The sequence below is a fragment of the Doryrhamphus excisus genome, linkage group LG16 (genome assembly GCF_037039965.1).
Source record: "Doryrhamphus excisus strain RoL-2023G ecotype Guam linkage group LG16, RoL_Dexc_Guam_v1.1, whole genome shotgun sequence".
In the NCBI taxonomy this organism is placed as follows: domain Eukaryota; kingdom Metazoa; phylum Chordata; class Actinopteri; order Syngnathiformes; family Syngnathidae; genus Doryrhamphus; species Doryrhamphus excisus.
Genome location: NC_136372.1, coordinates 8316646 through 8340153, shown reverse-complemented (window position 1 = coordinate 8340153; position 23508 = coordinate 8316646). Strand labels below are relative to the sequence as shown.

General features: G+C 41.6%; 2 protein-coding genes across 5 annotated transcripts; both read right to left on the bottom strand.

Annotated features, from left to right (window-relative positions):
- Window positions 1-16: 16 nt before the first annotated feature.
- Window positions 17-11919, bottom strand: LOC131103297 (transportin-2-like). Its single transcript, XM_058049434.2, has 25 exons — window positions 11761-11919; window positions 10629-10728; window positions 10346-10421; window positions 8984-9133; window positions 8688-8794; window positions 7682-7815; window positions 7361-7442; window positions 7141-7263; window positions 6827-6945; window positions 6665-6725; window positions 6415-6586; window positions 5396-5548; window positions 5089-5314; window positions 4745-4916; window positions 4543-4629; window positions 4320-4427; window positions 4093-4251; window positions 3927-4014; window positions 3705-3803; window positions 3363-3458; window positions 3215-3290; window positions 2604-2703; window positions 2431-2505; window positions 2097-2229; window positions 17-1893 (listed from the first exon to the last, which is right to left on the bottom strand). The coding sequence occupies exons 1-24, from the start codon at window positions 11883-11885 to the stop codon at window positions 2122-2124; spliced, it is 2796 nt and encodes a 931-aa protein (XP_057905417.1). The 5' UTR covers window positions 11886-11919; the 3' UTR covers window positions 17-1893; window positions 2097-2121.
- A 791-nt stretch (window positions 11920-12710) lies between these two features.
- On the bottom strand, window positions 12711-23218 carry LOC131103298 (interleukin-6 receptor subunit beta). Of its 4 annotated transcripts, none has more exons than XM_078797022.1 (15): window positions 23139-23218; window positions 21651-21744; window positions 20648-20789; window positions 20418-20569; window positions 20204-20346; window positions 18623-18767; window positions 18448-18524; window positions 17932-18169; window positions 16802-17002; window positions 16608-16712; window positions 16396-16530; window positions 14741-14914; window positions 14590-14659; window positions 14419-14512; window positions 12711-14280 (listed from the first exon to the last, which is right to left on the bottom strand). In XM_078797022.1, the coding sequence occupies exons 2-15, from the start codon at window positions 21721-21723 to the stop codon at window positions 14125-14127; spliced, it is 1905 nt and encodes a 634-aa protein (XP_078653148.1). In that variant the 5' UTR covers window positions 21724-21744; window positions 23139-23218; the 3' UTR covers window positions 12711-14124. The 4 variants fall into 4 exon arrangements, with proteins under 4 accessions (XP_078653148.1, XP_057905421.2, XP_057905420.2 ...); XM_058049438.2 differs by having other exon boundaries at window positions 12711-14350; window positions 14741-14911; XM_058049437.2 differs by having other exon boundaries at window positions 12711-14350; window positions 23139-23177.
- Window positions 23219-23508: the final 290 nt, after the last annotated feature.

Genomic DNA, 23508 nt, shown 5'->3' with positions numbered 1-23508 from the left:
ATTATCTTTTAGCAGCTTTAAAAAAAAAAATGAGGCAATTCAATTGTGCTACAAACGTTAATTTTCAACATGGTAGGAAAAATGCTTAACTTATAAGACTAAATTCAAAGTTAGCCAATACTCAGGAACATGTTATGATGGGATTTGTATTTTCCTATTAGAAGCTTTAAACACCCTTTTGTTGATATTGGCAGTGGCCCCTCACGTTCATACAGCCATTCTTTCCACACAACTATGCCCGGCGCATAACCTAAGGGTGTGGGCTAGTGCAAAACATCTAAGCATTACTTGCATGCGTACACATACACCTTCGTAGTGACACAACTACAGGCTCACATCCATACCCACGCTTCAGATACGCTCGTCCATTATGGACAATGGCTCGACACCGGATAGAGTTTGTGCTCTCCAGCTATCCAGTGTCGGCACAACGATTTGGATCAGTGTATTTCCCAGGTATAAGCTACACAGTGTCAACAGGTGGGGGTGAAAACAGGTCACTAGTTTTGATCAGAAGCTGGAGCACTAGCCCATTTAGTCCAGCGTGAAGTCATATTGCCATTGACAAAGCTGTCAAAGTCCCTCCAAAAAGGGACACATTATAAAATGTCTTAAAAAGGAATAACACTCATTGGAAGGTTGCATGCAAGGTTTACAACATTACTGTAATAACAGCCTAAAAAAATAGAGAAAAAACAAAGCTGCACCGGAACATGTATGCAAAATACTGAAATAGTCTCCTCTTCGAGCTTCATTTTAGCACAAGCTAAATTATTACTTTGTTAAGAAGCCTCAAGTATTACCTAGTCATTGCTTAACATTACCTTTAAACAGTCCACTGATAGGTCAAGAATCCCTTATCTGGAAAAAACAACCCTCAAGATCAATATATTGTTGGAAATACATTTCTTACAAATGAAAAAAGTGCATTTATAATTAGTAAGAACCTAGATATTATTGACAGCTTCTCTCTTATTACATGTGGTTTGAAAGCTCTTTTAGGAAAATGCAGCAAAAGAATCTTCAACCTGCCTACAGCATTTCAGCTTATCTGTAATTAATGAAGTATTCATCTACCTATCGGTGTTACTTGCACAATCTTTGCTGAACAATAAGAGGAGTTTGTAAAACATAAGCAGCCGATTGCTTTGTGTTTCGGCAGCCTCTCTATTGCGATGATATAACAATCAGGAATTCTTCTCTAACATGCATCACTTTATAAGAAGCGATCTGATCATAACTCAGCATCAATGTACAACAATGAGGAAAAGCCCAAAAGTGGATGCACTCCAAAGAGGTTTATGCATTATTTCCTGTAAAAAGGTGCAAATATCTGTGCACATTTTCCTGCATTATTACATAGTAAAAGCATCACTGTTTTGTTTAGCCTCTGGCAAAAGCCAAGAGGTGACTTGTAAGAGTAAAGTCACATTAGCCGTTTTTAAACACTGATGTATGCGAGTCTGTCCATACATTTGACTATGTGCATTGTGAGATTTGGGACTATGGCACCCTATGCTGGTTCAGATAATTCATTTTAATGTACCTATCCGGCGCACCCCCCCCCGCCAGCTACCTGGAAGTAATCTGACTGCAGAAGGGAGAGGTCGAAGCCAGCCCCCACCCAACTAGAATCCCTGCGGTGCTTTTGGTGAAAGTCACTTTTGAGTGTGTTGGATTTGTGCGAGGCATTATGAATCCAAGAGGTATACGTATATCCCTAAGTTTACCCTCCCTCCTCCCACCCTCCCTCACAGAGACACAGGGCACAGGGAAAGGGGGGGAGAAGAAGACCCTCTGCCAAGTTGAGGCCCGTCACATTGCCTCTACGTGGTTCCTCCCGCTATGCTGGGCAGTGCAATGGGTTCCCCAGTCACCCTCCCCTATGGTAACCTGCAGAACAAACAAAAATGGAAAACAAACAAATTAGCAATACCTTTCGAGCTGGAATCAACATGGGCGGCCAATGTCATGTAATATTTGGATCAGGAAATGGTTGGAACAAATATTTTTCATTGCATTGTCAATGAGCTGGGTTTGTCATCATCTCCAAAAGAACAAGACTGAAGTGAACGCAAGACAATTCGCCAACATACCGAACAGGTCCGCTGTGGACTTGTGCTAGACGCCATAGCATGCTGACAGGCGCTCCTTCAACAATGGAGGGAACTGCTCGGAAAACTGCTGCCAGTTCTCTTGGCCGACCTGGTCCTTGAAGCCATGCAGAATCTAACAGAAAACGTACGTCAATGTAGTCTAGTTGGTGGGAACACAAGTGTGTAGCCAAGTAAGACAGCTCCAGCACACATCTCAGACTCAACCAGCATCCGCATAGTGTTGTCAGATTTCGAATGTCTTTGAAATGATCATCACAGTATGGGCAGACCATATTAAAATTAGCATGGAATAAGCATCTGAGGAGCCACTCACCTTATAAAACATGTCTCTCAGGTCATCTTTAGGGCTGACCCAGGACGCCACAGCATCACAAAAGAAAATGAAGTCCTGCAGAGAAACCACTCTGGATATTTATCAAAACTCTTCAGGAATCACCTCAAACATCTCTCCACAGTGACTTTCGCAAAGCGAGCAATTCAGCTTACCTGCACAACACCAGCTGGGTTGACTCCGATCATCACGCAGATTCCGCGAAAGGCTGAATCTTTCTCTTCGTTATCCCTGATGTTCCTCAGCGATGTGCACCTGATAAGACAATAAATTTGCCGTTTATGGATCTGCAACCAAACACACACAGACAGACGATGTGCCCTTCATTTATAGCGCTCCAGCTGAGGGCAGGCTCTTAACGTTCCAAGTCTCCACGACAACGCAATGGGCAGCCTTTTCCAGAGTGTGAACAACTACAATTCTTCTCTTTGACTAGCTATCTTCTGGTGTAGTAGAAAACACAGGGTTCCTATGGATTTCAGAATTCCATACTTTTCCCAGACATGTTTATCATTGAATCAATTAATCAAAACTTTGACAATATGCTTAGGTCATTGTCCATGTGGAAGACCCATGAATCTATAAAAAGGGGGAGGCGGAAAAAAAAACATGGAGAGCTGAAAAAGCATGAATGTGAGCCCAAAATAACTGACGAGTTACCCGCATAAAATCTGCAGTGGCTGGATCAAGTATGAATCCAAAACCATTTCCAACTATACATCCTTTTCTTACGTTGAAGTGGAAAAGACCAGGATGTGTGACTCACCATGGCCTAATGAAATGTTGAAGCTGTGGTGCCACTTCCTGAGGACATACGTAACCCAGTCTGCCTATTGTAATGGCTGCACATAGAAGGAAAAACATTTACAAGAATACGTCTTACTTAATGACATACCTGTGTGACAATTATGTACCTGTGTTTTCCAACAGAGTCTTGGGTGTGTTGGGTCTATTGATGATCTCCACCAAATGCGACAAAACCACTCCTACATAAGGCTGCATCTCTGCACCTAAAGGAACACACAGTACAATCCAAATATGATTATGCAAATTCCAACAGAAACTCGTGTTATCGTGCTTGACTGTTGTACAAGTGCAAATTGAAAAATCTGCAGCAGAGGTCTGCAATATCTGGATCAGAAAAATATTATGGGAACAAAGTATATCACCGTTTGTCATTGAGCTGGATTTTTCATCATGTCCAGATATTGTGAGATCTTGCTTTGCGTAAAGAGGGACAGTCTATATCTACTCACCCATTTGCATGGCAATTTCCCCAATGGCCCACGTGGCATTGTTACAAACAGAGATAAACTCTGGGTTCAGATTGAGGCCCAGGATGGGCATGAACTCAGCTGGAGAAAAGACACAGAAACCACATTGGTTATAAACCGAGGTGCAGCGATTGTAAAGTAGTTGGATAATTAATGACAAAAGACATTACAGCGGAGTAAAGGCCAATCGTGCAGAACACTCACCAATGCACGGCTTAACATGGAGGAAGCAGACCTTTGTTAAATCTCCCAAGAGAGCGAAGGAGCTTTGCCTCACTTCGGGCATAGTGTCCTGCAACACAGCGAGATGTCTTATTAGAGAACTTCAAAACGACATTGTTCGACTTGTGCGTTAACATTCACTCCCTACCTGCATGCACTGGAAAAGGAGCGTCATGATGTTTGAGCGGGCAACAAGCTGCTCCACATGGACGCCCAAACCCTCAGCCAGGCCACTGAGCAGGTCCAGGGCCACAATCATAAAATCCTTGTCAGGAGCCTCATACTGGTCTGGATGCTGGCTGTACATCTGCAAAGATGATTCAGAATCTCTGTCACAATGAACACTTAAAAAAATGCATGTATTTGATCCCTCACCATGGCCTGAGCTAAAGTCTTCTGGACTAGCGTGACACAGCGCTGGTAGACTGGCTCACAGTAAGGCAGGAACCCACTCTGCAGTGCAGTGGCGACTGACGATAGACACTGAAGAGACATATGAAGCATATTTGTATGCAGACAATGCCAGAGGTCTGTCTTTCAAAATAAGATCATTTCATAAGTCATATGGACCACATTTGTAGGAAAATTAGACATTTACCTCCAAAAGAGGAAATAGATCCTTGTCTTCATCCTTGAGCTCATTCCACTTTGCAATAAGAGGGGGCATCAACTTCTGAATGTACTCCTGAGAAACAAGAGTACAATTTGAACGTTTGCATTTTTCTAGATTAAATGAGAGCCATCGACAAGCCACACCGCAACAAAAGTGTAACTTCAAGAATGTAATCACATGCTCTTACAGGTTGATTCAGGTGGTGACCCACTGAGTCCGCCAGAGTTCCAATGGCATCGTAGAGGATGAGGAGGTTCTTGTGCTGGTATTTTCCAAAGGCAAACACCAGAGTGTCCAAGATGAAGCTCAAATATGGTACAAGCTCTGTGCACGCCTCCTCCTCCAAGGTGGCAAATGCACTATGGTGAAAACAAAGATGGCGGACAACAACAACATGACTAATCTAATCTAAAAAAGGCACATACACGACTCTACCAGTCAATGAATGACGTGGATCAGAAAAACATGTATCATAGTTATTCAATGAGCCGGGTGTTTAATTTCCACATAAGATCAGGTGGTGCTGCTCACCTGCAGGCGGCCTCTTGCACCCTTTTGTTGCCATCCAGAATGCGCTTGAGAAGCTCTGTCATGAGGGGCTTGAGGTAGGAGTCAGGCGGCTGGGAGACCACCCAATGTGCATAACGACTAAGGGTCCAGCAGGCAATAGAGCGCACTAGGGCCTTCTTGTCACACAGACATTGGATGAGGTGCGGGATGAGTTCTGGCAGGTATGGGACCATGCCTTGCATGCAGCCTGAGGCACAAAGAAATCACATTTTAAAATGTATTGGGGGTTTTCCTTTGGAGATCATTTGCAATCAATGATAAATCTTACCCTCAGCAATCGCCCCCAATACAAGGATGCCGGACTCTTTGACAACCCAGTCAGGATGAAAGAGCAAGCCTTTCAGCAGTGGCAGCAGGTGGGGCAACAGCTCATCACGAAATACATTGGCAAGTACGTCCAGTGCTGCTGCTGAACACTTTCCTAAAAAAAAAAAACAACAACTAATCAGTATTCTCTGAAATAAAAGAAACTAAACACAAAAGAGTGCCGCACGGAGGACGAATGGTTAGCATGTAGGCCACAGTCAGGAGACCGGGATTTGAATCTCCGCTTGTGGAGTTTGCATGTTTTCCCTGTGCATGTGTGGGCTTTTTCTGGGTACTCTGGGTTCCGCCCACATTCCAAAAACATGCAGGTTAGGCTAATTGATGACTCTAAATTGTCCATAGGTATGAATGTGAGCGTGAATGGTTGTCTTCATGTTCCTTGTGATTGGCTGGCGACCAGTCCAGGGTGTACCCCAGCTGTGATAGGCTCCAGCATATCCGTGACCCTAGTGAGGATAAGCGGCATAGACAATGGATGGATGGAAAAGAACATGTCACAAAAATGTGCTCAACAAAACACCTGTAATCCTAAATGGAAAAGGAAAAAAAAAAAAAGATCTCATCCTTCATTTGAGGGGAAAAAAAATGACAAACTATCACACTTAATTTATGCTGACAACTACACTATGTAAACAAATCAAGGTTAGGAGATTATCACACTGGCATATCTATTAGTGTAAATAAGGAAGTGAGGACATGGGTGGGCGATGCAGAGACATCAGACACAGACGTGTGCATTTAAGCGCTACACTGGGACAGATTCGACTGGCCAAAATGTGCGGGGAAGTTATGGGGATTAGACAAAGTTGAGAGGTCATAATTTGCAACAATTAGTGATATCGCAACACAGCAAAATCCTGGCAGTTCTGTAAAAAAAAAGTTTCAATAATGCAGAGTGTTGTGATTCATTTTTTACTCTTTCAAATTGAACTAACAAGACTGATGGTGGGTTTTACGTACGCAAGTTCCAGTCAGACAATGTGTCGTCGTCATCATCGTCATCATCTTCGATGTCCTCGCTGTCGCCTCCCTCTAAACCTTCGTGCTGCAAGGTCACAGTACGTGACTTATGGAAACGAGGCTTGATGTCCTGATCACTGTCGGGTACCGCCTCATCTTCCTCCACATCTCCCTGTCCCGATGCAAACACTCGTGAGCAATGTGTGATATTTTACCGTACTGTCGCAGAACAAGAAATGGCAACCCTCACCTTCAACAGTATGATGTCTATCTCTGAATACTTCATCCCATTTACCAAGATAGGGATCAGTCTAATGAGGCACAGGAAGGGAAGCATAACAGTTTTAGGAAAGGATCCAGTCAACACAGGCCATTGCAACAATATTAGCGATACATAAAAATATCTACTCACTGCACCAGGTGGCCTGACAGCATCTCCTTGCAAATGGGCTGCTCTGCAAGAGTCAACCAAAATTCACAGGCTTCTAGAGCTACATTCTCATCTGGGTCCTGGGTCCGCTGCAGCATATACTGCAAAGGGATGAGACAAACACACCAGTGACTTTAGGACAAAAAAAAATTCATCTTAAGCAGAGTTGGAGCACATTTGGATCAGAAGTTTAGGAACTTAAACTATCATTGTGAATCAATGAGCTGGGTTTGTCATCATGTCCAGGAGAGAAATGTGGAAAAGGGTGTTTGCGGTCCACATGACTCAGCACTCACCTGGATGATGCTGTGCATGTGGGGGATGAGCCGGTCAATGCGGACCTCCAGAAGCATGACCAGAGCCCGGCAAACATTCTTTCGGACTTCAGAGTCCTCGTCTGCCGCCAGCACAAAGAGGCTCTAGATAGGGTGAACATAGGCATCAGAGGGGGGCAACTAAACGTATGGGCAACTAATGTGGCAACTCGGTCTGACTTGCTCTAGTATCCCAACAAACCTCTACAAAGGTGTCAATGTTCTCCATTAGTGCCTGGGCTCTGCCAATGATGAATTGGTTCACGCAGGCTATAGCATGGGACCTGCAAAAGGGACCAGACAATGAATCAAAACAAATGAAAAGTGTATACAAAGTAATTATCAGTGAGAAGAATTTACAAATTAAAATTATTGCATGAAACTTAACAGGCGGGTTTATTCGCTTTTCGTAACCTTCATGTATTTTGGCATGCAGAAAAAGCAAGACAAGTCAGTTATACTCTAACGCACTGTATCGTGTATACCACAAACCAACAAGAGGGAATGTCCTCCCGCCTTGTACCTAATTTTTGGGTTGCAGTGCTTGAAGAACTGAAGGAATTTGGGTATCATGATATTGAGAGGCCTGTTGAGAGCGTCGCTGTCCAGCAGCTCGGACGAGTCCTCACAAATCTTCTGCAGTGCTCCAAACGAGCCCTGAGACACGGACACACACAGAGAGGCTGTCAAATCAAACGCAAACATACAGGGACACAGAGGAGAGAACAAAGTTGCGTGAGAAGATTGTTGTCAAAAAATAAATGAGCAACACTCATCTACACAGGAGTTTCAGACATGTATACAGTGGAACCTCAAAAATGTAAGAATACAATTTTTCAGGGGGTAAGAGACATGCCTCAAAAGGTCACACACAATTGAAAATAAATCACCAGTGACCTAAAAGGCGAGTTTTTCTCTTTTTTGCCTTTTTGTGACACCTCCATATCAGGGTACCAGTGATGGCAAGAAAGGCAAAGTGATGATAACCAGAGAACCCAACATAGGCATCATGAGACAATACACCAATGCACCGATTAAACCCTCTTCCTGCCTGTTTGGAGACGAGAGACGAAGAAAACAAAAACAAATGTACATGGCAATATTCTCCATTTATTTTAATTTGTGTGATTTATTAATTTCTGTATTCCCGTCCCAGTCCTAATGCCCATGAGATATTAGTTTTCGTAATGAGTCACGAGTCGTAGTGAGATCTTGTGGCACACCTGAAGTATGGACATCTGGCCTTGCTGCTCAGCATGACATTAAAACAACATATACTCAGTTTTGTCTTACGTGAAGCGATTTTACTTGTAAAACATCTATGACGGGGACAGTTTGACTCCCCGGAACTGACCAATGGATTGTGTTTTTACCTTTAAGGTTCCACTGTACATGCAACTTTGTTAAAGTTTCAAACAGAAGTTTTATATTGCTTTGCACACAAAAGTGTGTATAGCATGAATAATATGGCATGATTTTGTCATATCCGTTTGGAGCAGCATTGAGTAAGAATAATGTGACATATGTACCTCACATGTGTTGTAGTCTTCAGAGTTGAGAAGGTTGCATAGCTGAGGCAGCAGCTCAGGCCATGACTGCAGCTCTCCCTTGGATGAAATAGTTGTAATGAGGATGCCTAAATGACAAGACAGACTTCATTACATTGAAAAGCAGGAAGGGATGAGTCTATTCATGCTTTGCTGTAAGCAGCTCTGGATCAGACAGTATGAATACAAACACTTTCATAAGAAAATCAAGATATTTTTATGCATCACCTCCAAAGCATTAGTGTAAAGGAGATAGAGATGATTAACCAGGAACCCACCAATAGTGGCACGGATGAGTGGCGAGGGGTCGCCAATGTTGTTGACACATTCATGCTTGATGAAGTCCGCGACCGTTGGCGGGAAGTTCTGGTAATGGGCCTTAACATTGTTCTTCAGGATCAGACCACTAAGGGAGCGAGTTGGCTCATCTGGAAAGTAGGAGTGGTTTTTATTAATGTAGATGACAGAATGGAAGTGCCGTGGAACCTCGTTTTTCCTATGTCCTAGTTTTTGTATGATTACGTTTTCAGCAGGGATCCACCCATCAGGGTTTGATGCTGCCAATTCAGACACTGGTCATCTATGAGTGAAATCATCCAACACTGATAACAGATTAACTCATTCAATCCCAGCCACTGTCCCGCCATTTCTGATGATTGACTGATTTTTCAAGAGACTCAACATTGTCCAGTGCTATATAAACCTGGTATATACACCAAAAGAAAGATCATACGCCTTAAATCAGAAAAAAAAATTGTTTGCACCCTTTCCCGTTCAGTAACAGTTTCAGCAAAATATAAGTTCAACAAAACGGCCACAAGGTGGCAGAGTGCCTTTTAAGAGCGCTCTTTGTCTTGTACAAGAGCAACCCCAAGTAAAAAGGCTTGGAGCTGTGTAGCGTTCATGAGATTACGCATTGACGGAAAAATGTAATGCTTCCACATTGGTTTTAGGGTGATGTGCAGGGTTTCATTACAATTGATATTCATATGATTTAAATCAAATTTAAAAAGACTAAATAAGGCCCAGAACTTTGCTGTGGCAAAAAACCTGCATAAGCAGCCCTTACTCAATTTTAATTAAAGATCCCTGGTGTAGGAGTGAATACACTTTCAACTACCCTGTACTAGCAGCAGCGAGTCTTATCAGTCGACGAGCAGCATTTACTTTCGCTGATGCTTTGCTTCACCATGTTTGGGGTTGGAGGAGGAGACATGGTGCGTTGTCAAACTCTGCTAATTGTGAGGTGAATAACAGGAATGTAATGCATAGCGGTGGTATCTGTGGGAGTGTCATAATAGATACTTTATATCTATCCATGTAGTAATAGCAGTATATAATAGCCATTGAGGTAGTAGTGTTGTTCAAAATAAAGCTTTACGTGATGGTGATGGCTGGAAGGAAGCGTATCACAAGCAGATCAGATCAGCAGATTTTATGAGATCAGACATTTTGATGAGATGGTATTTGACAAATTCCGAACCAGGTGACATTGTAATATTAAATGAATACATTAAACTCCCATTACAAATATTGTGTCATACTGATATTTCTAATTTGTAGTCTGTACTCTGGCACCCTAAGGGCTAAGAGTAAAGTTGGATACAAAACAGGAACAATACCTGCGGCTGTCTGCTTACCTTCCGTTTTGAGTCTTGTAAGGACAAAGATGAGATAGTTGTTGAAGTCTGGGAACTGGTTCAGTTGTTCAAGTTTCTAGGATGCTGGCTGAGGACAATTTAATTTGGAGCAACAGCAAGCACACCAGTATTTGAGGTCCATTATGTTACATATAATCACCCAGCATTTCCAACATATGCACAACACCCACATAATGCAATTAGCATTGACTGATTGATGTGCTGTTGAACTGAACAAATCTTTGAAAAGACTGCGAAGATTCAGAGCTCAATGTTAGGATACTTGTTGGACGGCTCTCTGTGTTGCTGTGTCAGGCGACTGAGAGTCCTTTAGCAGCTGGAGGACCTGCTGAAGTCCCTGCTCATCTGGCTGCCACTCCATCCTGTGGACACAACATCCATTAAGCACATTTTTCAACCACCTCTTTTGTCATCTTATACCTGAACGCAAAATGTTGGTCTCTGGATCAGACAGTATGAATACAAATGACCATCAGTGAGTCAGTTTGATTTGATGCATCAACTCCAGAGAGGCCACAAATAGAGAAAGTAAAAGTAAGAAAGACTTGCAAGGATTGTAAATAAGTAACAGTGGAATCTTAACTGCGAGCCATCTCAGGCTACTGTAGGATGCATGTAAAGTCCCGCTGGGAGCAGACCGGAGGCCGCAAACGAGGACAACAACACGGGCGGTTAAAATCTATGACCCCGGCTTAATCCTTCCAAGTTAATCCTTCCCCTACCCCCAACGCCACACGGTCGATGTATTTAACCGAATTAAATGTAAATGTGCGAATAGGTATACACATAAAAATAGATCCAATTGTTTAAAACGCATGGATATGTGTGTTAATGCTTTGCGTGGTGGTCGCGCTTAGCGGTGAGGCTAACTTTGGACAGCTAACTTGGGGCAACGGCGTTTGCATGTCCAGCTCTATAAGTTATCGAAGTTTAATGTAAATAAAATAGACAAACCTACCCGCACGATAACCGCAATGAACAAATACGGTATTGTGGTTGATAAGCAACACCTAGATGTTGCTACGCACAGTTTACGCGGTTGCCCTTCTAGTTTGGGCCTGCTCGAACTTTAAAGCATGGTGGTCACATGTGACCGGCACATACTATAGACATTTACAACACCAACAACAACAAAAACACCTACATATAAGTCTCTTGGTGGATAACAACCTCTAATGGGGTTACCAAACGCAAGCAAAGCAGTGATGTCAGCGAACAATGATCACAAACTTGTTGAACACGTTTCGCAAGGTGGTGCTAGCTGCTAATGCTACTACGGGAGCTAATGCTAATCAAAGAAAAAATGACAACATTAATACACACCTCACACAATAACACAACCTATAAAATTTACCGTGTGTTAAATTTAACAACATATACTTTACAATACGTACAATATTGCCTTTAACGTTGGAAAATTGAATGCTGGGCCGCTCTCCTGCCTTGTCGTCCCTCGTAGCGGTTCTTGTTCAAACCAGCACAGTGGAAACTGGCCCCTGGCAGCTTCCGTTATGCACATTTGATTTATCTCGCGGGATTACGTATGTGATGTCGCCACTTGACGATAGGTATGTTGTGTTTTTTGTTTACAACAGTGTGAATACTTTCCAATACAAATGTCAAATAATATATTCTGCATGAAAGGAATAGAAAAAATACATGGTAGAGTGATAACAAAAAAGGAATTTAGTTAAAGGAAAAAAGTTGCATGATAAATAGTGGGCACGGAAGGTCAAGATTGCATTGTTCGGGCCCCTCCATCAGGTTTTTTGTTTTTTATATCATTGTGAAATTAATCAGATTTTAATCAAGGTTTTGCTTTTAGTAATTTATTCTTGTGTATACATGATTCTCCAAAGATTTTCACAGCAGTCCATATAAAACAATTCTTTTGCAAGAATGGGAAAGTTTCTGGGCCGCATGTTGGCCACACAGCCAGGAGATTGGGAAGAGACCCGTGTTCAATTATCCGCTTGGGCATCTCTGTGTGGAGTTTGCATGTTCTCTCCATTTATGCGTGGGTTTTTTCCAGGTACTCCGGTTTCCGCCCACATTCCAAAAACATGCTAGGTTAACTGGTGACACCAATTTGTCAATAGTTATGAACATGAGTGTGAATGGTTGTTTGTCTATATGTGCCCTGTGATTGGCTGGAGACCAGTCCAGGGTGGAGCCCACCTCTCGGCCAAAGTCAGCAGGAGTAAACTCCAGCATACCCACGGCCCTAGTGAGGATAAGCAGCATAGAAAATACTACATGGATGGATGCCAAAGTTTCAAATTGTGAGAAATAACCGCTCATGACATAATTAAAAAAAACATTCACAAACCTACAATCTTAAACACTGCATTTTTCATTTATTCATGATGGTTCATTATGTATTCAACAGACAACACTACATTTTACATTGATTATCATGTGCAACCGTTAGAACATTCCACATCCATACAATTTAACAGTATAAAACATAATTCCAGTAACATTTTCATCAGTTATTGGTTCTTTCATCAAGCAGCTATACAGCTTTGAAATGGATCTTTATGCTAACAAAAAAGAAACATGGAAATATTTTTTTAAATTCATGAGATAAACTGGCCTGCACATTGAGTAGACCATTAAATGTGAACACTTTGATTCACTGGGTTCAACAAACAGTCACCCATTATGTCTATATTCACAGTGAGTTAAAATACAATTGTAAAAAAGTTGACAGTTTATGACATGGAAAACATTTGACCTTATTATAACAACACTTTTTTGTACAGTGGTGTGAAAAAAGTGGTTGGCCCCTTCCTGAGTTCTTATTTTTTTTGCATGTTTCTCCACTTCAATGTGGAGAAAAAAATCCAAACCTACATGGCCCTATGTGAAAAAGTGACTGACGCCACCAACATCTAAACCAGCAGTAAAATATGGCAGTGGTAGTGCGATGTTCTGGGGCTGTTTTGCTGCTTCAGGACCTGGAAGACTTGCTGTGATAAACGGAGGCATGAATTCTGCAATCAACCAAAAAAATCCTGCAGGAGAATGTCCGGCCATCTGTTGGTGACCTCAAGCTGAAACTTGGGTTCTGCAGCAGGACAATGATCCAAAACACAATTTGGAGTGGCCTCGTCAAAGTCCAGATCTGAAGATGCTGTGGCATGACCTTAAAAGGCCATTCATGCTGGAAAACCCTCCAATGTGGCTGAATTACAACAATTCTGCAAAAACGAGTGGGCCAAAATTCCTCCACAGCGCTGTAAGAGAATTATTGCAAGTTCTCGCAAACACTTGAAGGGTGGCCCATCCAGTTATTAGGCTTAGGGGGCAAACACAGGGCCATGTGGGTTTTGTGTTCGGTTGTGCGGTCATCGACTAATATTTAAATTTGTTTGATGATCTGAAGCAATTAAGTGTGACAAACGTGCAAAAAAAAAAGAAACCAGGAAGGGGGGGGGCACTTTTTCACAGCATTGTATATGAGACATAGATAATATAATGTCCTGACTGTAAATAGCTACTGCCAGTAAATACAGTATATGAAATGTTGACAATCCCTGCTTTATACAATCTTTTGGATCCAGCCCCTCACCTCTAATTGTATGTCCAAAGTAGATATTGTATTGTAAAACTATAGTCACTTTAATCTACAAATACCTTTCGTCAAACTTCCAGTATATCCACAGAGGTTGGCATGAAGTGCTTTTCGTAACCTGATGCAAAACCTTCTTCTTCTTCTTCTGAATTCCAAGAATCCTCCGTGTCCACCACCCCACTCATGCCCTTTTCCTCATCAGAGTCAACCATTTTTTTGTACTCTTCTCTGGCACATCTGTGTGTCTGATCACGCTGCCCTGAGCTAAGTGGCGGTTTAGTTGTTTGGGCTTCAGGGTGGGAGTCTTTGCCATACCAAGACCGCTGGATGGCCACCACTTCCAAAAAGGATATGGTGGGATGTGGTTCACAGATGGGGGTGCAGATCCAAGCCAAAGGGTCAGTCATCTCCAGGGATCATCGTATATATTTTTATTAGAATAATGATGCCATGAAAAAATGTAAAGTGTACTCACCTGATACTGCATCATTTTGAAGATGGTGCTATTGTGCGGATCTGGAACTCTTTCATTTAAACACACGCACATTTTGCTTGTTCTTCTGTGAAAACTTAACACGAAAGTATGTTTTATTAGTGATGTTGAAACCATCATATTTAAAGTTTACATCAGGCACAGATATCTCACCTCAGTGAAATGGAAAGACAGCCTAATATGACCAGAAGACACACTAAGAGCAGGAGAGCTAATATGTGCGCTGTGAAAGAAAGCAAAAGCTCAGTCAGTGATGTGTCATACCTGAGACATCAACCTTTTAACAAAAAAAATCCATATGTACATTGTGCATGAAGATGCTCTTGTTGTTTTGTTTTGAACTTCACTATGACGTTGGGTCCCGGACCCGCTTTAGTCACAGCCTTGATCCACACTTCATACTCCTGATCTGGCTTTAGATCCTGCAGCTCAAATGTCTGACTTGTATCCTGGGGTGAGTGTGTCACATTGTACACTGCTGTAAGGAAAGTGATATGGTCAAGTCATTCAAATAAAGCTGACTGAGGGACACCAAACTATTAATGTTATTATTTGAATAACACTATAAAGTCTCCTATAATCCTTGGGTGTGTATGGTCTGCATAAGCAAGTAACCGCTGGGGTCTCTAATTATTAATTCATTCATTTTCTACCGCTTTTCCTTGCGAGAATTGCGGGCATGCTGGAGCCTATCCCAGCTGTTTTCGGGCGAGAGGCGGGGTACACCCTGGACTGGTCGTCAGCCAATCACAGGGCACATATAGACAAACAACCATTCACACTCACATACCTATGGACAATTTGGAGTCGCCAATTAACCTAGCATGTTTTTGGAATGTGGCAGGAAACCGGAGTACCCGGAGAAAACCCACGCATGCAAGAACATGAAAACTCCACACAGAGATGGCCAAGGGTGGAATCGAACTCTAGTCTCCTAGCTGTGTGGCCTGCGCGCTAACCACTTCATACTCCATGCAGCCGGTCTCTAATTAGTGGCAGGTTAAAAATCCTTGGCATTAACAGCAAATCATAGGCATTAACAGCTGTGGCTGTAGGTAACCTCCAGATGTAGGTTGTTTGCACTAAACTGCAGTAGCTCTATTTGAAGTGTAGCTGTCCCAAGTTTTGTGCAGTTAACTGGCAAAAAGTGGATTTCCGCAAAGTTGGATTCAATACTAATAAATTGAATATTTTTATAGTTACAGCAAATATAGTTATACCATTATTAAAGGCCTGTTCAGTGGTCCTTGAACCCTTGAACCACATAGTTGCCGTGAGACATAAGTGTGAAACTTCTACACCGTGACTCTGATTCCATGGGTTCATCGATCATCTTAAATTATCATGAATTAGTGGTGACTAGGGCTGCACAATGGTTAGCAAGCAGGCCACACAGCTTGGAGACCTGAGTTCAATTCCACCCTCGGTCATCTCTGTGTGGAGTTTGCATGTGGATTTCTCCGGGTATGTGAGTGTGAATGGTTGTTTGTCTAGATGTGCACTGTGATTGGCTGGCGACCACTCCAGGGTGTACCCCGCCTCTCGCCCGAAGACAGCTGGGATAGGCTCCAGCATACCCCTGCGACCCTCGTGAGGATAAGCGGTAGAAAATGAATTAATGAATGAATCGTGGTACATGTCCATTTTACGTGTTTAATCTATGTATGAAGCATATTGAGGAGTAATGTAATAATTACATCAATCACTTTTATTGCAAATTTAAATTTAAAATGTAACTTTCACAAAAAGCGGGGCTCTACCATATTGTGACTGGTCAGCATCCGGCAGCTTAACCTACCTTTGCATGCACTTTAAAATGTTGTAGCATTGTTGGTGTGAAACTCATGTGCGTTAAACCATAGCCGTCCTGTGAAACTCATCAATTGCATTCATGCTGGCTGAGCAGTTTGCTACAACTTCCTGAGTTTAATTTGTTAATCAAATAATGTTGCTGTTTACCCATTTGTCCTTCTACACCTATTTGGTAGGAGAGGATCTGCCCCTTTTGGATGGTCAGCGGTCCAGGCTCCCAAGACAAGGTCACATGCGTGTCAGCAATGGAACTGACTTTAAATGAAGGCACTTTCAAGGGAGCTGGGGGGGATACAAGATAAAAAAACATTATTATATACATAAATCTCTTATTTTGAATTTAATGTACAGGTACCCACTTCCATGATGGGAATATTCAATAACAGACGAAACATGTTGGCTTTGTCCATTGTGTGTGACTTTGAACAGCGACACTTGGTAAGGCATGTACTTTTCAAAATGACCTACAGAGGGAGATATAAGATGATGTTAAATGGTTTGCTTTTCTGTAATACTAATGTATTTAATGTAAAACAATGCCAATAACACATACCTCCAAATGTTGCCAAAGCATGGCTATTGTTCACCCTCATCCAGGCAAATCCCTCGCCTAGACGACGCCCTGCTTGTTTGTACTGCACTACGTATTCCTTGAATGAGTTGATGTCAGGGAGATGAGAATGCAGGTCCCACGAGATGCTAAGGTTCTCCATATTCATCCTGACATCAATGGCTTGTTCATTACTCTCTTTACCTAAACAGAATATAAAGTAAAACAAGATGATAGTTTAATATATAGGAGAAGTCAGAATATTGAGGATTGAACTAGATCTCTGTTATTGTATGCCATGTGCCAATTTAGTGGGATCTTGCCCTGTCCTTTATACAGGGCTCCAAATTTTCTGCTGCAAGCTACCATGGAAGGTTTTCCACAATGTTCAAATTAATCACAACTTTTTTGATAATCTGTACAAGTCAAACCGATTGAAGGGATGCGTGGATGGTGCCTCATTTTGGCGCTAAATTAATGCAGACACGGCTGTCTGTGAAAAGCTTGAAGGTGCTGTTATGCAAGTAATGTAGCATCCTGACAGTGTTTGATGCACAGCAACAGCAGCCCTCAATTTCTCTGTCGCTGTCCACACTTCCTGATTACATACATATATTTGCACATCCATTGTATTCTGTATCTTTGCTGGCTTTGCTGTGATAACCGCAACAATTTGTTGTATTTAGTATTTAGGTATTACTTAGTTGCATGGTAGCCAAGTAGCATACTGGCCATACAGTCAGGAGATTTCCGCTTGTTTGCTTGTTATGTTACATGCATGCTAGGTTAATTGGTGACTCTAAATTGTCCATAGGTATGAATGTGAGTGTGAATGGTTGTTTGTCTATATGTGCCCTGTGATTGGCTGGCGACCAGTCCTGGGTGTACCCCACCTCTCACCCAAAGTCAGCTGGGATAGGCTCCAGCATACCCCCATGATCCAAGTGAGTATACGTGGCATATAAAATGGATGAATGGATTAATTAATGAAGTACTATTCTGCTCAAATCGTTTATTTGTTTGTTAATTTTTAGACAAAATCTGTATGTTGTTTTTTAAGTACGGGTTCTGGCACTCTTTTACAAGTAGCAAATTGGTATCAGATATCAGGTATCAGAGAACCGTGTTCATACCTTGTATTGGGATGGCAAGGTAAGAAGGCTCTGTGGCTCCTTGGGCGTTGTAGGCTGATATACTGACTGATGATACACTCTTTAAAGAGGAGTTGAGGTAGCACTGCATCTCATCACACACCAATCTGCCCTTTGGCTCTGCTGTGGAAACATTGACTAATACAACCGTGCCATGGTTGGACAGCAGCATAACTTCATATCCTAGGATGTGACCACGGGCCTGAGATATGGGAAGCTTCTGCAGTGAAACAAAAGGGGTGAAAAAGAGGACACTGTGACATACGTATGTGTATAAGAAATACATCTCCAATCTCTCTAAATATGTGTGTGAAAAATTTAGGTCATGCCCTGGACTGACTGTAAAGATGTCTACTAAAGGTGTGAACTTGAGTTGTGCCACCATGTGATGTATTTGTCAGAAAAAATAGACACATTTTCATCCTTTTGGGTATAGCTGGACTACACCATTGAATGTTACAATTCGAAAATTTAGGGTTGTCTAAAAAAAAAATCTACCTTCCAGGTTACAACACAATCAATATTAGTGGCAGGCACTCCGCAATCCTTCCACACATCCATCTCTCCAGTGGGGGCTGAAACAACAAGTTGCGCTCCAAATGTTAAAATTGTGACATTTTATTAGCCGTAGATCCTTCCTCTTCGTCAAACCGCCTCAAAAAAGAAGGGTCACCTGACTCAGAGCTCCTTATTCTGTGGCTTGCACTCCAGTCGCTCATCAATCCTGGTGCACAGGAACAACGAACCTGAAATTCATAGAAGACACCAGGCTGGACCGCATCACTGAACTCATAGTTGACTTGTGTGCCAATGTCTTCCTATATTAAAAAAGAAAACATGTTGATTGAGGTTACAATCAGTGGGGGAGGAGGAGCAGGGGGAGTCCACAGTGCACCATTTACTACCTGGGGCTCATTTTTTAATTGGCACGTGTCACATTGTAGAAATCCAATTAAACAAACAACAAAACATAAAATACAGCAAAAAAAATATATTAGTACACTCCTGATTACACATTTAAAATCACAAGATCAGTTGGAAACTGATCCATTTTTCACTGCTGGATCTTAAGGGGCTTAAGTAGAAATGCAAAAAGAAGAATTGGAGTGAGAAGCATTCGTCACAGCTGCACGGGGGGTGAGTGGTTAGCGCGCAGGTCACACAGTGACCTGAGTTCGATTCCACCCTCGGCCATCTCTGTGTGGAGTTTTCATGTTCTACCCGGGTTTTCTCCAGCTTCCTCCCACATCCCCAAAACATGCTAGGTTAATTGGCGACTCCAAAATTGTAGGAATGGTATAAATGTGAGTGTGGTGTGAATGGTTGTTTGTCTATATGTGCCCTGTGATTGACTGGTGACCAGTCCAGGGTGTACCCCTCCTCTTGTCCAAAGACAGGTGGGATAGGCTCATGCACGCCCGCGATCCTCGTGAAGATAAGCGGTAGAAAATGAATGAATAAATGAAAAAGTCCACACAAGACTCTTGCCAAAAAATCTTGACAAAAAGTGGATTCAATGTCATAGTCTGTCAGGTTTTTCACACTGTCACGATCTCTTGATAGCAAAGGCAAAAAACTTTCTCTCTTGGAATGTAGTCAGACTGTTGAGCTGGATAATCAAGGCCTCTCGGTGCGCGCCATTGCTGCGAAGCTTAGACGCAGACAGTCATTTGAAACGTCTTCAAAGATCCTGAGGGCTATGGAACAAAAAAAGTGAAGCGAAAGACCTGAAAAGATCCCATTGGCTGTCTGTCAAGACACAGAACCATCCTCGGGCATCAACCACACCTATTTTTCATGTGATTAACAAGAATGACGCAACTACTCATTAATGAGACCTTTTTAGAATATTCTATTTCAATTTAGACGTTGGATCAGCTGATGAACATCCTATTTTGCAATAAATTGCTGACTCAATTTTTTTCTCACGCTTCTCAGTCCCATTTCTTCTTTTTGCATCTGGATGCTCTACTTAGAACCTCCTCAAGATCCAAAAGTGCAAAATGTCAATTCTTGCAATTTTTCAACTGGTCTTAAGATTTTGATCAGTAGTGTGTATGTGTGTGTGTAGATAAATCGTTATTTGCAGATTAAAACCATTCAAGTGAATAATGGCAGCCATACTAAACTTTGAAGAACAGAAAATTCATTCTGTGTTAATGTTTTTGGGACACCTTGCCTTTTTACAGACTATGAGTATGTGGCCCTTGGTGCAAACAGTTTGGACACCCCTGCATTAAATTTCAAAAGGTACCTCAAACCAAGTTTTGTCTGCTTCAGTCCGAAATCGCACATCACACGATCCCAGAGAGAGGTGCGCCTCATTACAGGTGGAATTCCAGGAAATTTCCAATGGATCTTGTTGGCTGCATGTAATCTTAGGAGGGGCTGGCTTGACTACAAGAAGACAAGCACCAAATACATGCAAATGCAATCAACTTCAAAAAAAACTTCAATAATAGACTCACTGATATTTCCTGTGTTGAAGACAACCTCTTGGGATTTTGCAGAACCTCGTTGACTCTCCGCCTTGACCCAAACATGAAGTTCACTGTTCATGGAAAAGTCCTTACGGTTGATACAGCCACTCAAAGTGGCCCCGGTTGTCACATGACCTTCTCTGGAAGCAAAAGAAATGGGGATCCAGTAGCTAGATATGATCATTTTTGTTTTATAATCAATGTCATGTCAAACTTACTCGCTATTCGCCTTCTTCCAGTGGAGACTATAATTTACAGGGACCTGAGGATCAGATGCATGATCCCAAAAACAATGAATATGTAGTTCTCCGCAGTTGTTGTTCTCACGTGGAATATGGCACTTGGGTTTGGAAAGGAGATCTTGAGGACCCAGTGAAACAAAAAGAGTAATGTAAAAAAATGACAAATTAATTATAATTGACAAGGTAGTTAACGCTGCATATTGTTCGTCTCTAATGACTGCTGATATTGTTATGGTTGTTATTGTTATATTGTTATGTAATGGTTGTTATGCCAGCTTGATAACGGACCAGTGTTGTTAAATTGGCGATTTTGTCGCTAGATCTGGCAACATTCCAACCCCCCTTGACAACATATTTTCTGAAAAGCAACTTGCGACAAATCTAGCGACTTTTTCTGGGGTTGTGAGGTAGTTTTTTGGTATTTGGGAAGTCAAAAGTGAAAGCACGCAAGTGGGGTTACAGCCAGCAGAGAAGCAGGGGACATCTGTGGGACAACGCACCAATCATTGCACTGCATTCTGGCACTTATAGCACCAGCAAATACATCCTAAGATACTCTACAGAAATCAACAGTTTTGACATAAAATATACACAAGTCGTCCAAATAAATTGATCACACTGTCTGCTTTTTTGGGAAGACAATGCAATATAATTACTACTACCATAAGTGGCATTTTAGATTATATTTGATGCGCTATGATAGGATCCAAACACAGTACACAAAGGTGAAGCAGTATTGTCCTGTATCGGTGCAGCACATGACAAGTAACTTTCCGGAAACAGGAAATCAGCAGACTGCAACCTTTCTTCATGTGACATTTGCTTCAAACTAAATCAACACAGATCACTTTGAAAAGCACAAATGACAGCACAAAGCCTAATTCTTTATGTCGTTAATATTAACTAGTTGATTTAAATTTAAGCTATATAGTGGCATACGGCTCACTGCAATGAATTAAAACACTCAATATTATCAAACCTGCAGCAGCGAAGTCATTTGGCCTGTTGACGAGCAATATCAAGAGAAGCCATCCTGCTGCTGGAAGAGCCATTTGAACCTGGTGCCCTTGTGTCTGGAAATGTAAATAGAAACACAAAGTTTGTGTAGTTAATGATACATTTAAGGAATACTTGGAAAGAGAGTAATTATTTGCACTTCCTGTGACTTTGACTGCGTGTTTCAATTGTTTCCTATGTGAAAAGGAAGTCTTATGTCAACCACAGGTCCAGGCATGCCACTGATGCCGTACGACTATGTGCGTTGTCATTGAATTAAACGTTTTGTCCTTTTCCAGATTTGATTCTCTTACACACACAAAATTGTTTTTAACTATTTAATATGCTCTGCTCAAAGAAGGAAGGAATATTCAGCCCGTTTAATGTCTTTAATGCAAGTGTACTATCATTATTGTTGTTAATGGGACAATAAAATACATAGAAATGCCATCTGAGAGGTACATAGGGTACTACTGCATACTGTGCGTGAGCTGGAAGGTGTTTGTCACTGCCGTGGAGGAAAAGTCACCTTTTTTAGTAGAGTGACAGAACTGGCTAGCAGAAAGTCAAATGCTGAATGAATGAATGAATTTGATGCCAAGATGGACGATTATACACCCCTAGATCAGACTTCTGTACCAATAATCAGAACTTCTCCTGTGGAAGAATAGGCTGCATGTACTTCATATACAGATAAAAGGTAAGAACACAAATGTTTTCCAGTTAATAAAAATAATAATAATGAGTGTTTGAATACTATGTGAAGACATTTTTTAAACAAAGGTGATTTTTCTTGCTGTCATTCTTAATGCGCAACCTGTATTTACATTAAAAAAAGCTCCACATGGGTCAGTACGACCAGCCATGAACCTCACTGCACATCCATCACTGATTTTTGGTTATGATCTGTGAAAATAACTTTGTTATTGCCAAGTAAATAACCATAAAATTTTTAGTTTTAACTTGTACTTTTACTTAATGTGTTAAGCATAGGTTTCCTTAGCCTAAATGTGACCACAAACATGACTAATGTGATACACATACCCTTTTTTTTTTAAGAGAAATTGGTATGAAGTATCTACCCTAGATACCTGAAAGCATAATATGTCGGAGTTAATGGTTATTTTAGCATTTAAACACAAAATCTCGTTTCTCAAGTTTCTCATTTCCTTTTCTAGGGTGAGACTGACTTCTGGTTCTTGATGTGCGCAACTGGCAGCCACACCAGCAGTCTCACGATCGCCTTAAGAAACCTTTTATTATACAGAATGTCACTTCCACAAAACTACTTTATCTCGATAAAACACTTGAATGGACACACGTCTCGATGTAACATTTAACGTGGAAGTGTTGAATGAACTAAAATGAACCTTCAAATAAGTAAAACTTCCTTTCAGTGCAGACTACATTCTATTGGAGATTTAAACAGAAGAGAACGAGACTAATTGGTAGAAAATAAATGGTTGTTTACCTCATCCAAATGAAAAACAAACGTTACACTTGGCCATCGTTGTTGTTCTCGCGATATGTGAAGACATTTACGGGAATAGTCCGTAGCCGCGCCCCTTTTGGAATACCCCGCGGAAGTACTACCGTTTTAGGATGAATGTAAACAACAGCCCTAAATGGCCGCAGCGACCTGACTAACATTACAACAAAAAGCACCATCACTATCAGTTTGAGGTTAAGATGTTTTGCATGTCAAATTTGTCCTAAAAAAGACGTAAGTACCAAATACACATATTACATCACAACACCTAAGATTTTGTCGGTAATATTGCTGTTATGTAATATGGCAGTTTGTAATGTCATCTTTGGCCTTGTTGTAATCAGACAGGCAA

Bases quoted from the DNA above. Each gene is read 5' to 3' on its own strand.
- LOC131103298 (XM_058049437.2), bottom strand. From the start codon at position 21,723: ATGGCTCTTCCAGCAGCAGGATGGCTTCTCTTGATATTGCTCGTCAAC. The intron at 14,660-14,740 runs GTACATATGGAT...TTTCTTTCACAG, and splicing joins AGAGCATCTTCATGCACAAT to CGCACATATTAGCTCTCCTG. The intron at 14,513-14,589 runs GTGAGATATCTG...TTTCGTGTTAAG, and splicing joins TGTCTTTCCATTTCACTGAG to TTTTCACAGAAGAACAAGCA.
- LOC131103297 (XM_058049434.2), bottom strand. From the start codon at position 11,885: ATGTGCATAACGGAAGCTGCCAGGGGCCAGTTTCCACTGTGCTGGTTT. The intron at 9,134-10,345 runs GTAAGCAGACAG...CCTACTTTCCAG, and splicing joins TACAAGACTCAAAACGGAAG to ATGAGCCAACTCGCTCCCTT. The intron at 7,443-7,681 runs GTACAAGGCGGG...TCCCTTTTGCAG, and splicing joins CACTGCAACCCAAAAATTAG to GTCCCATGCTATAGCCTGCG.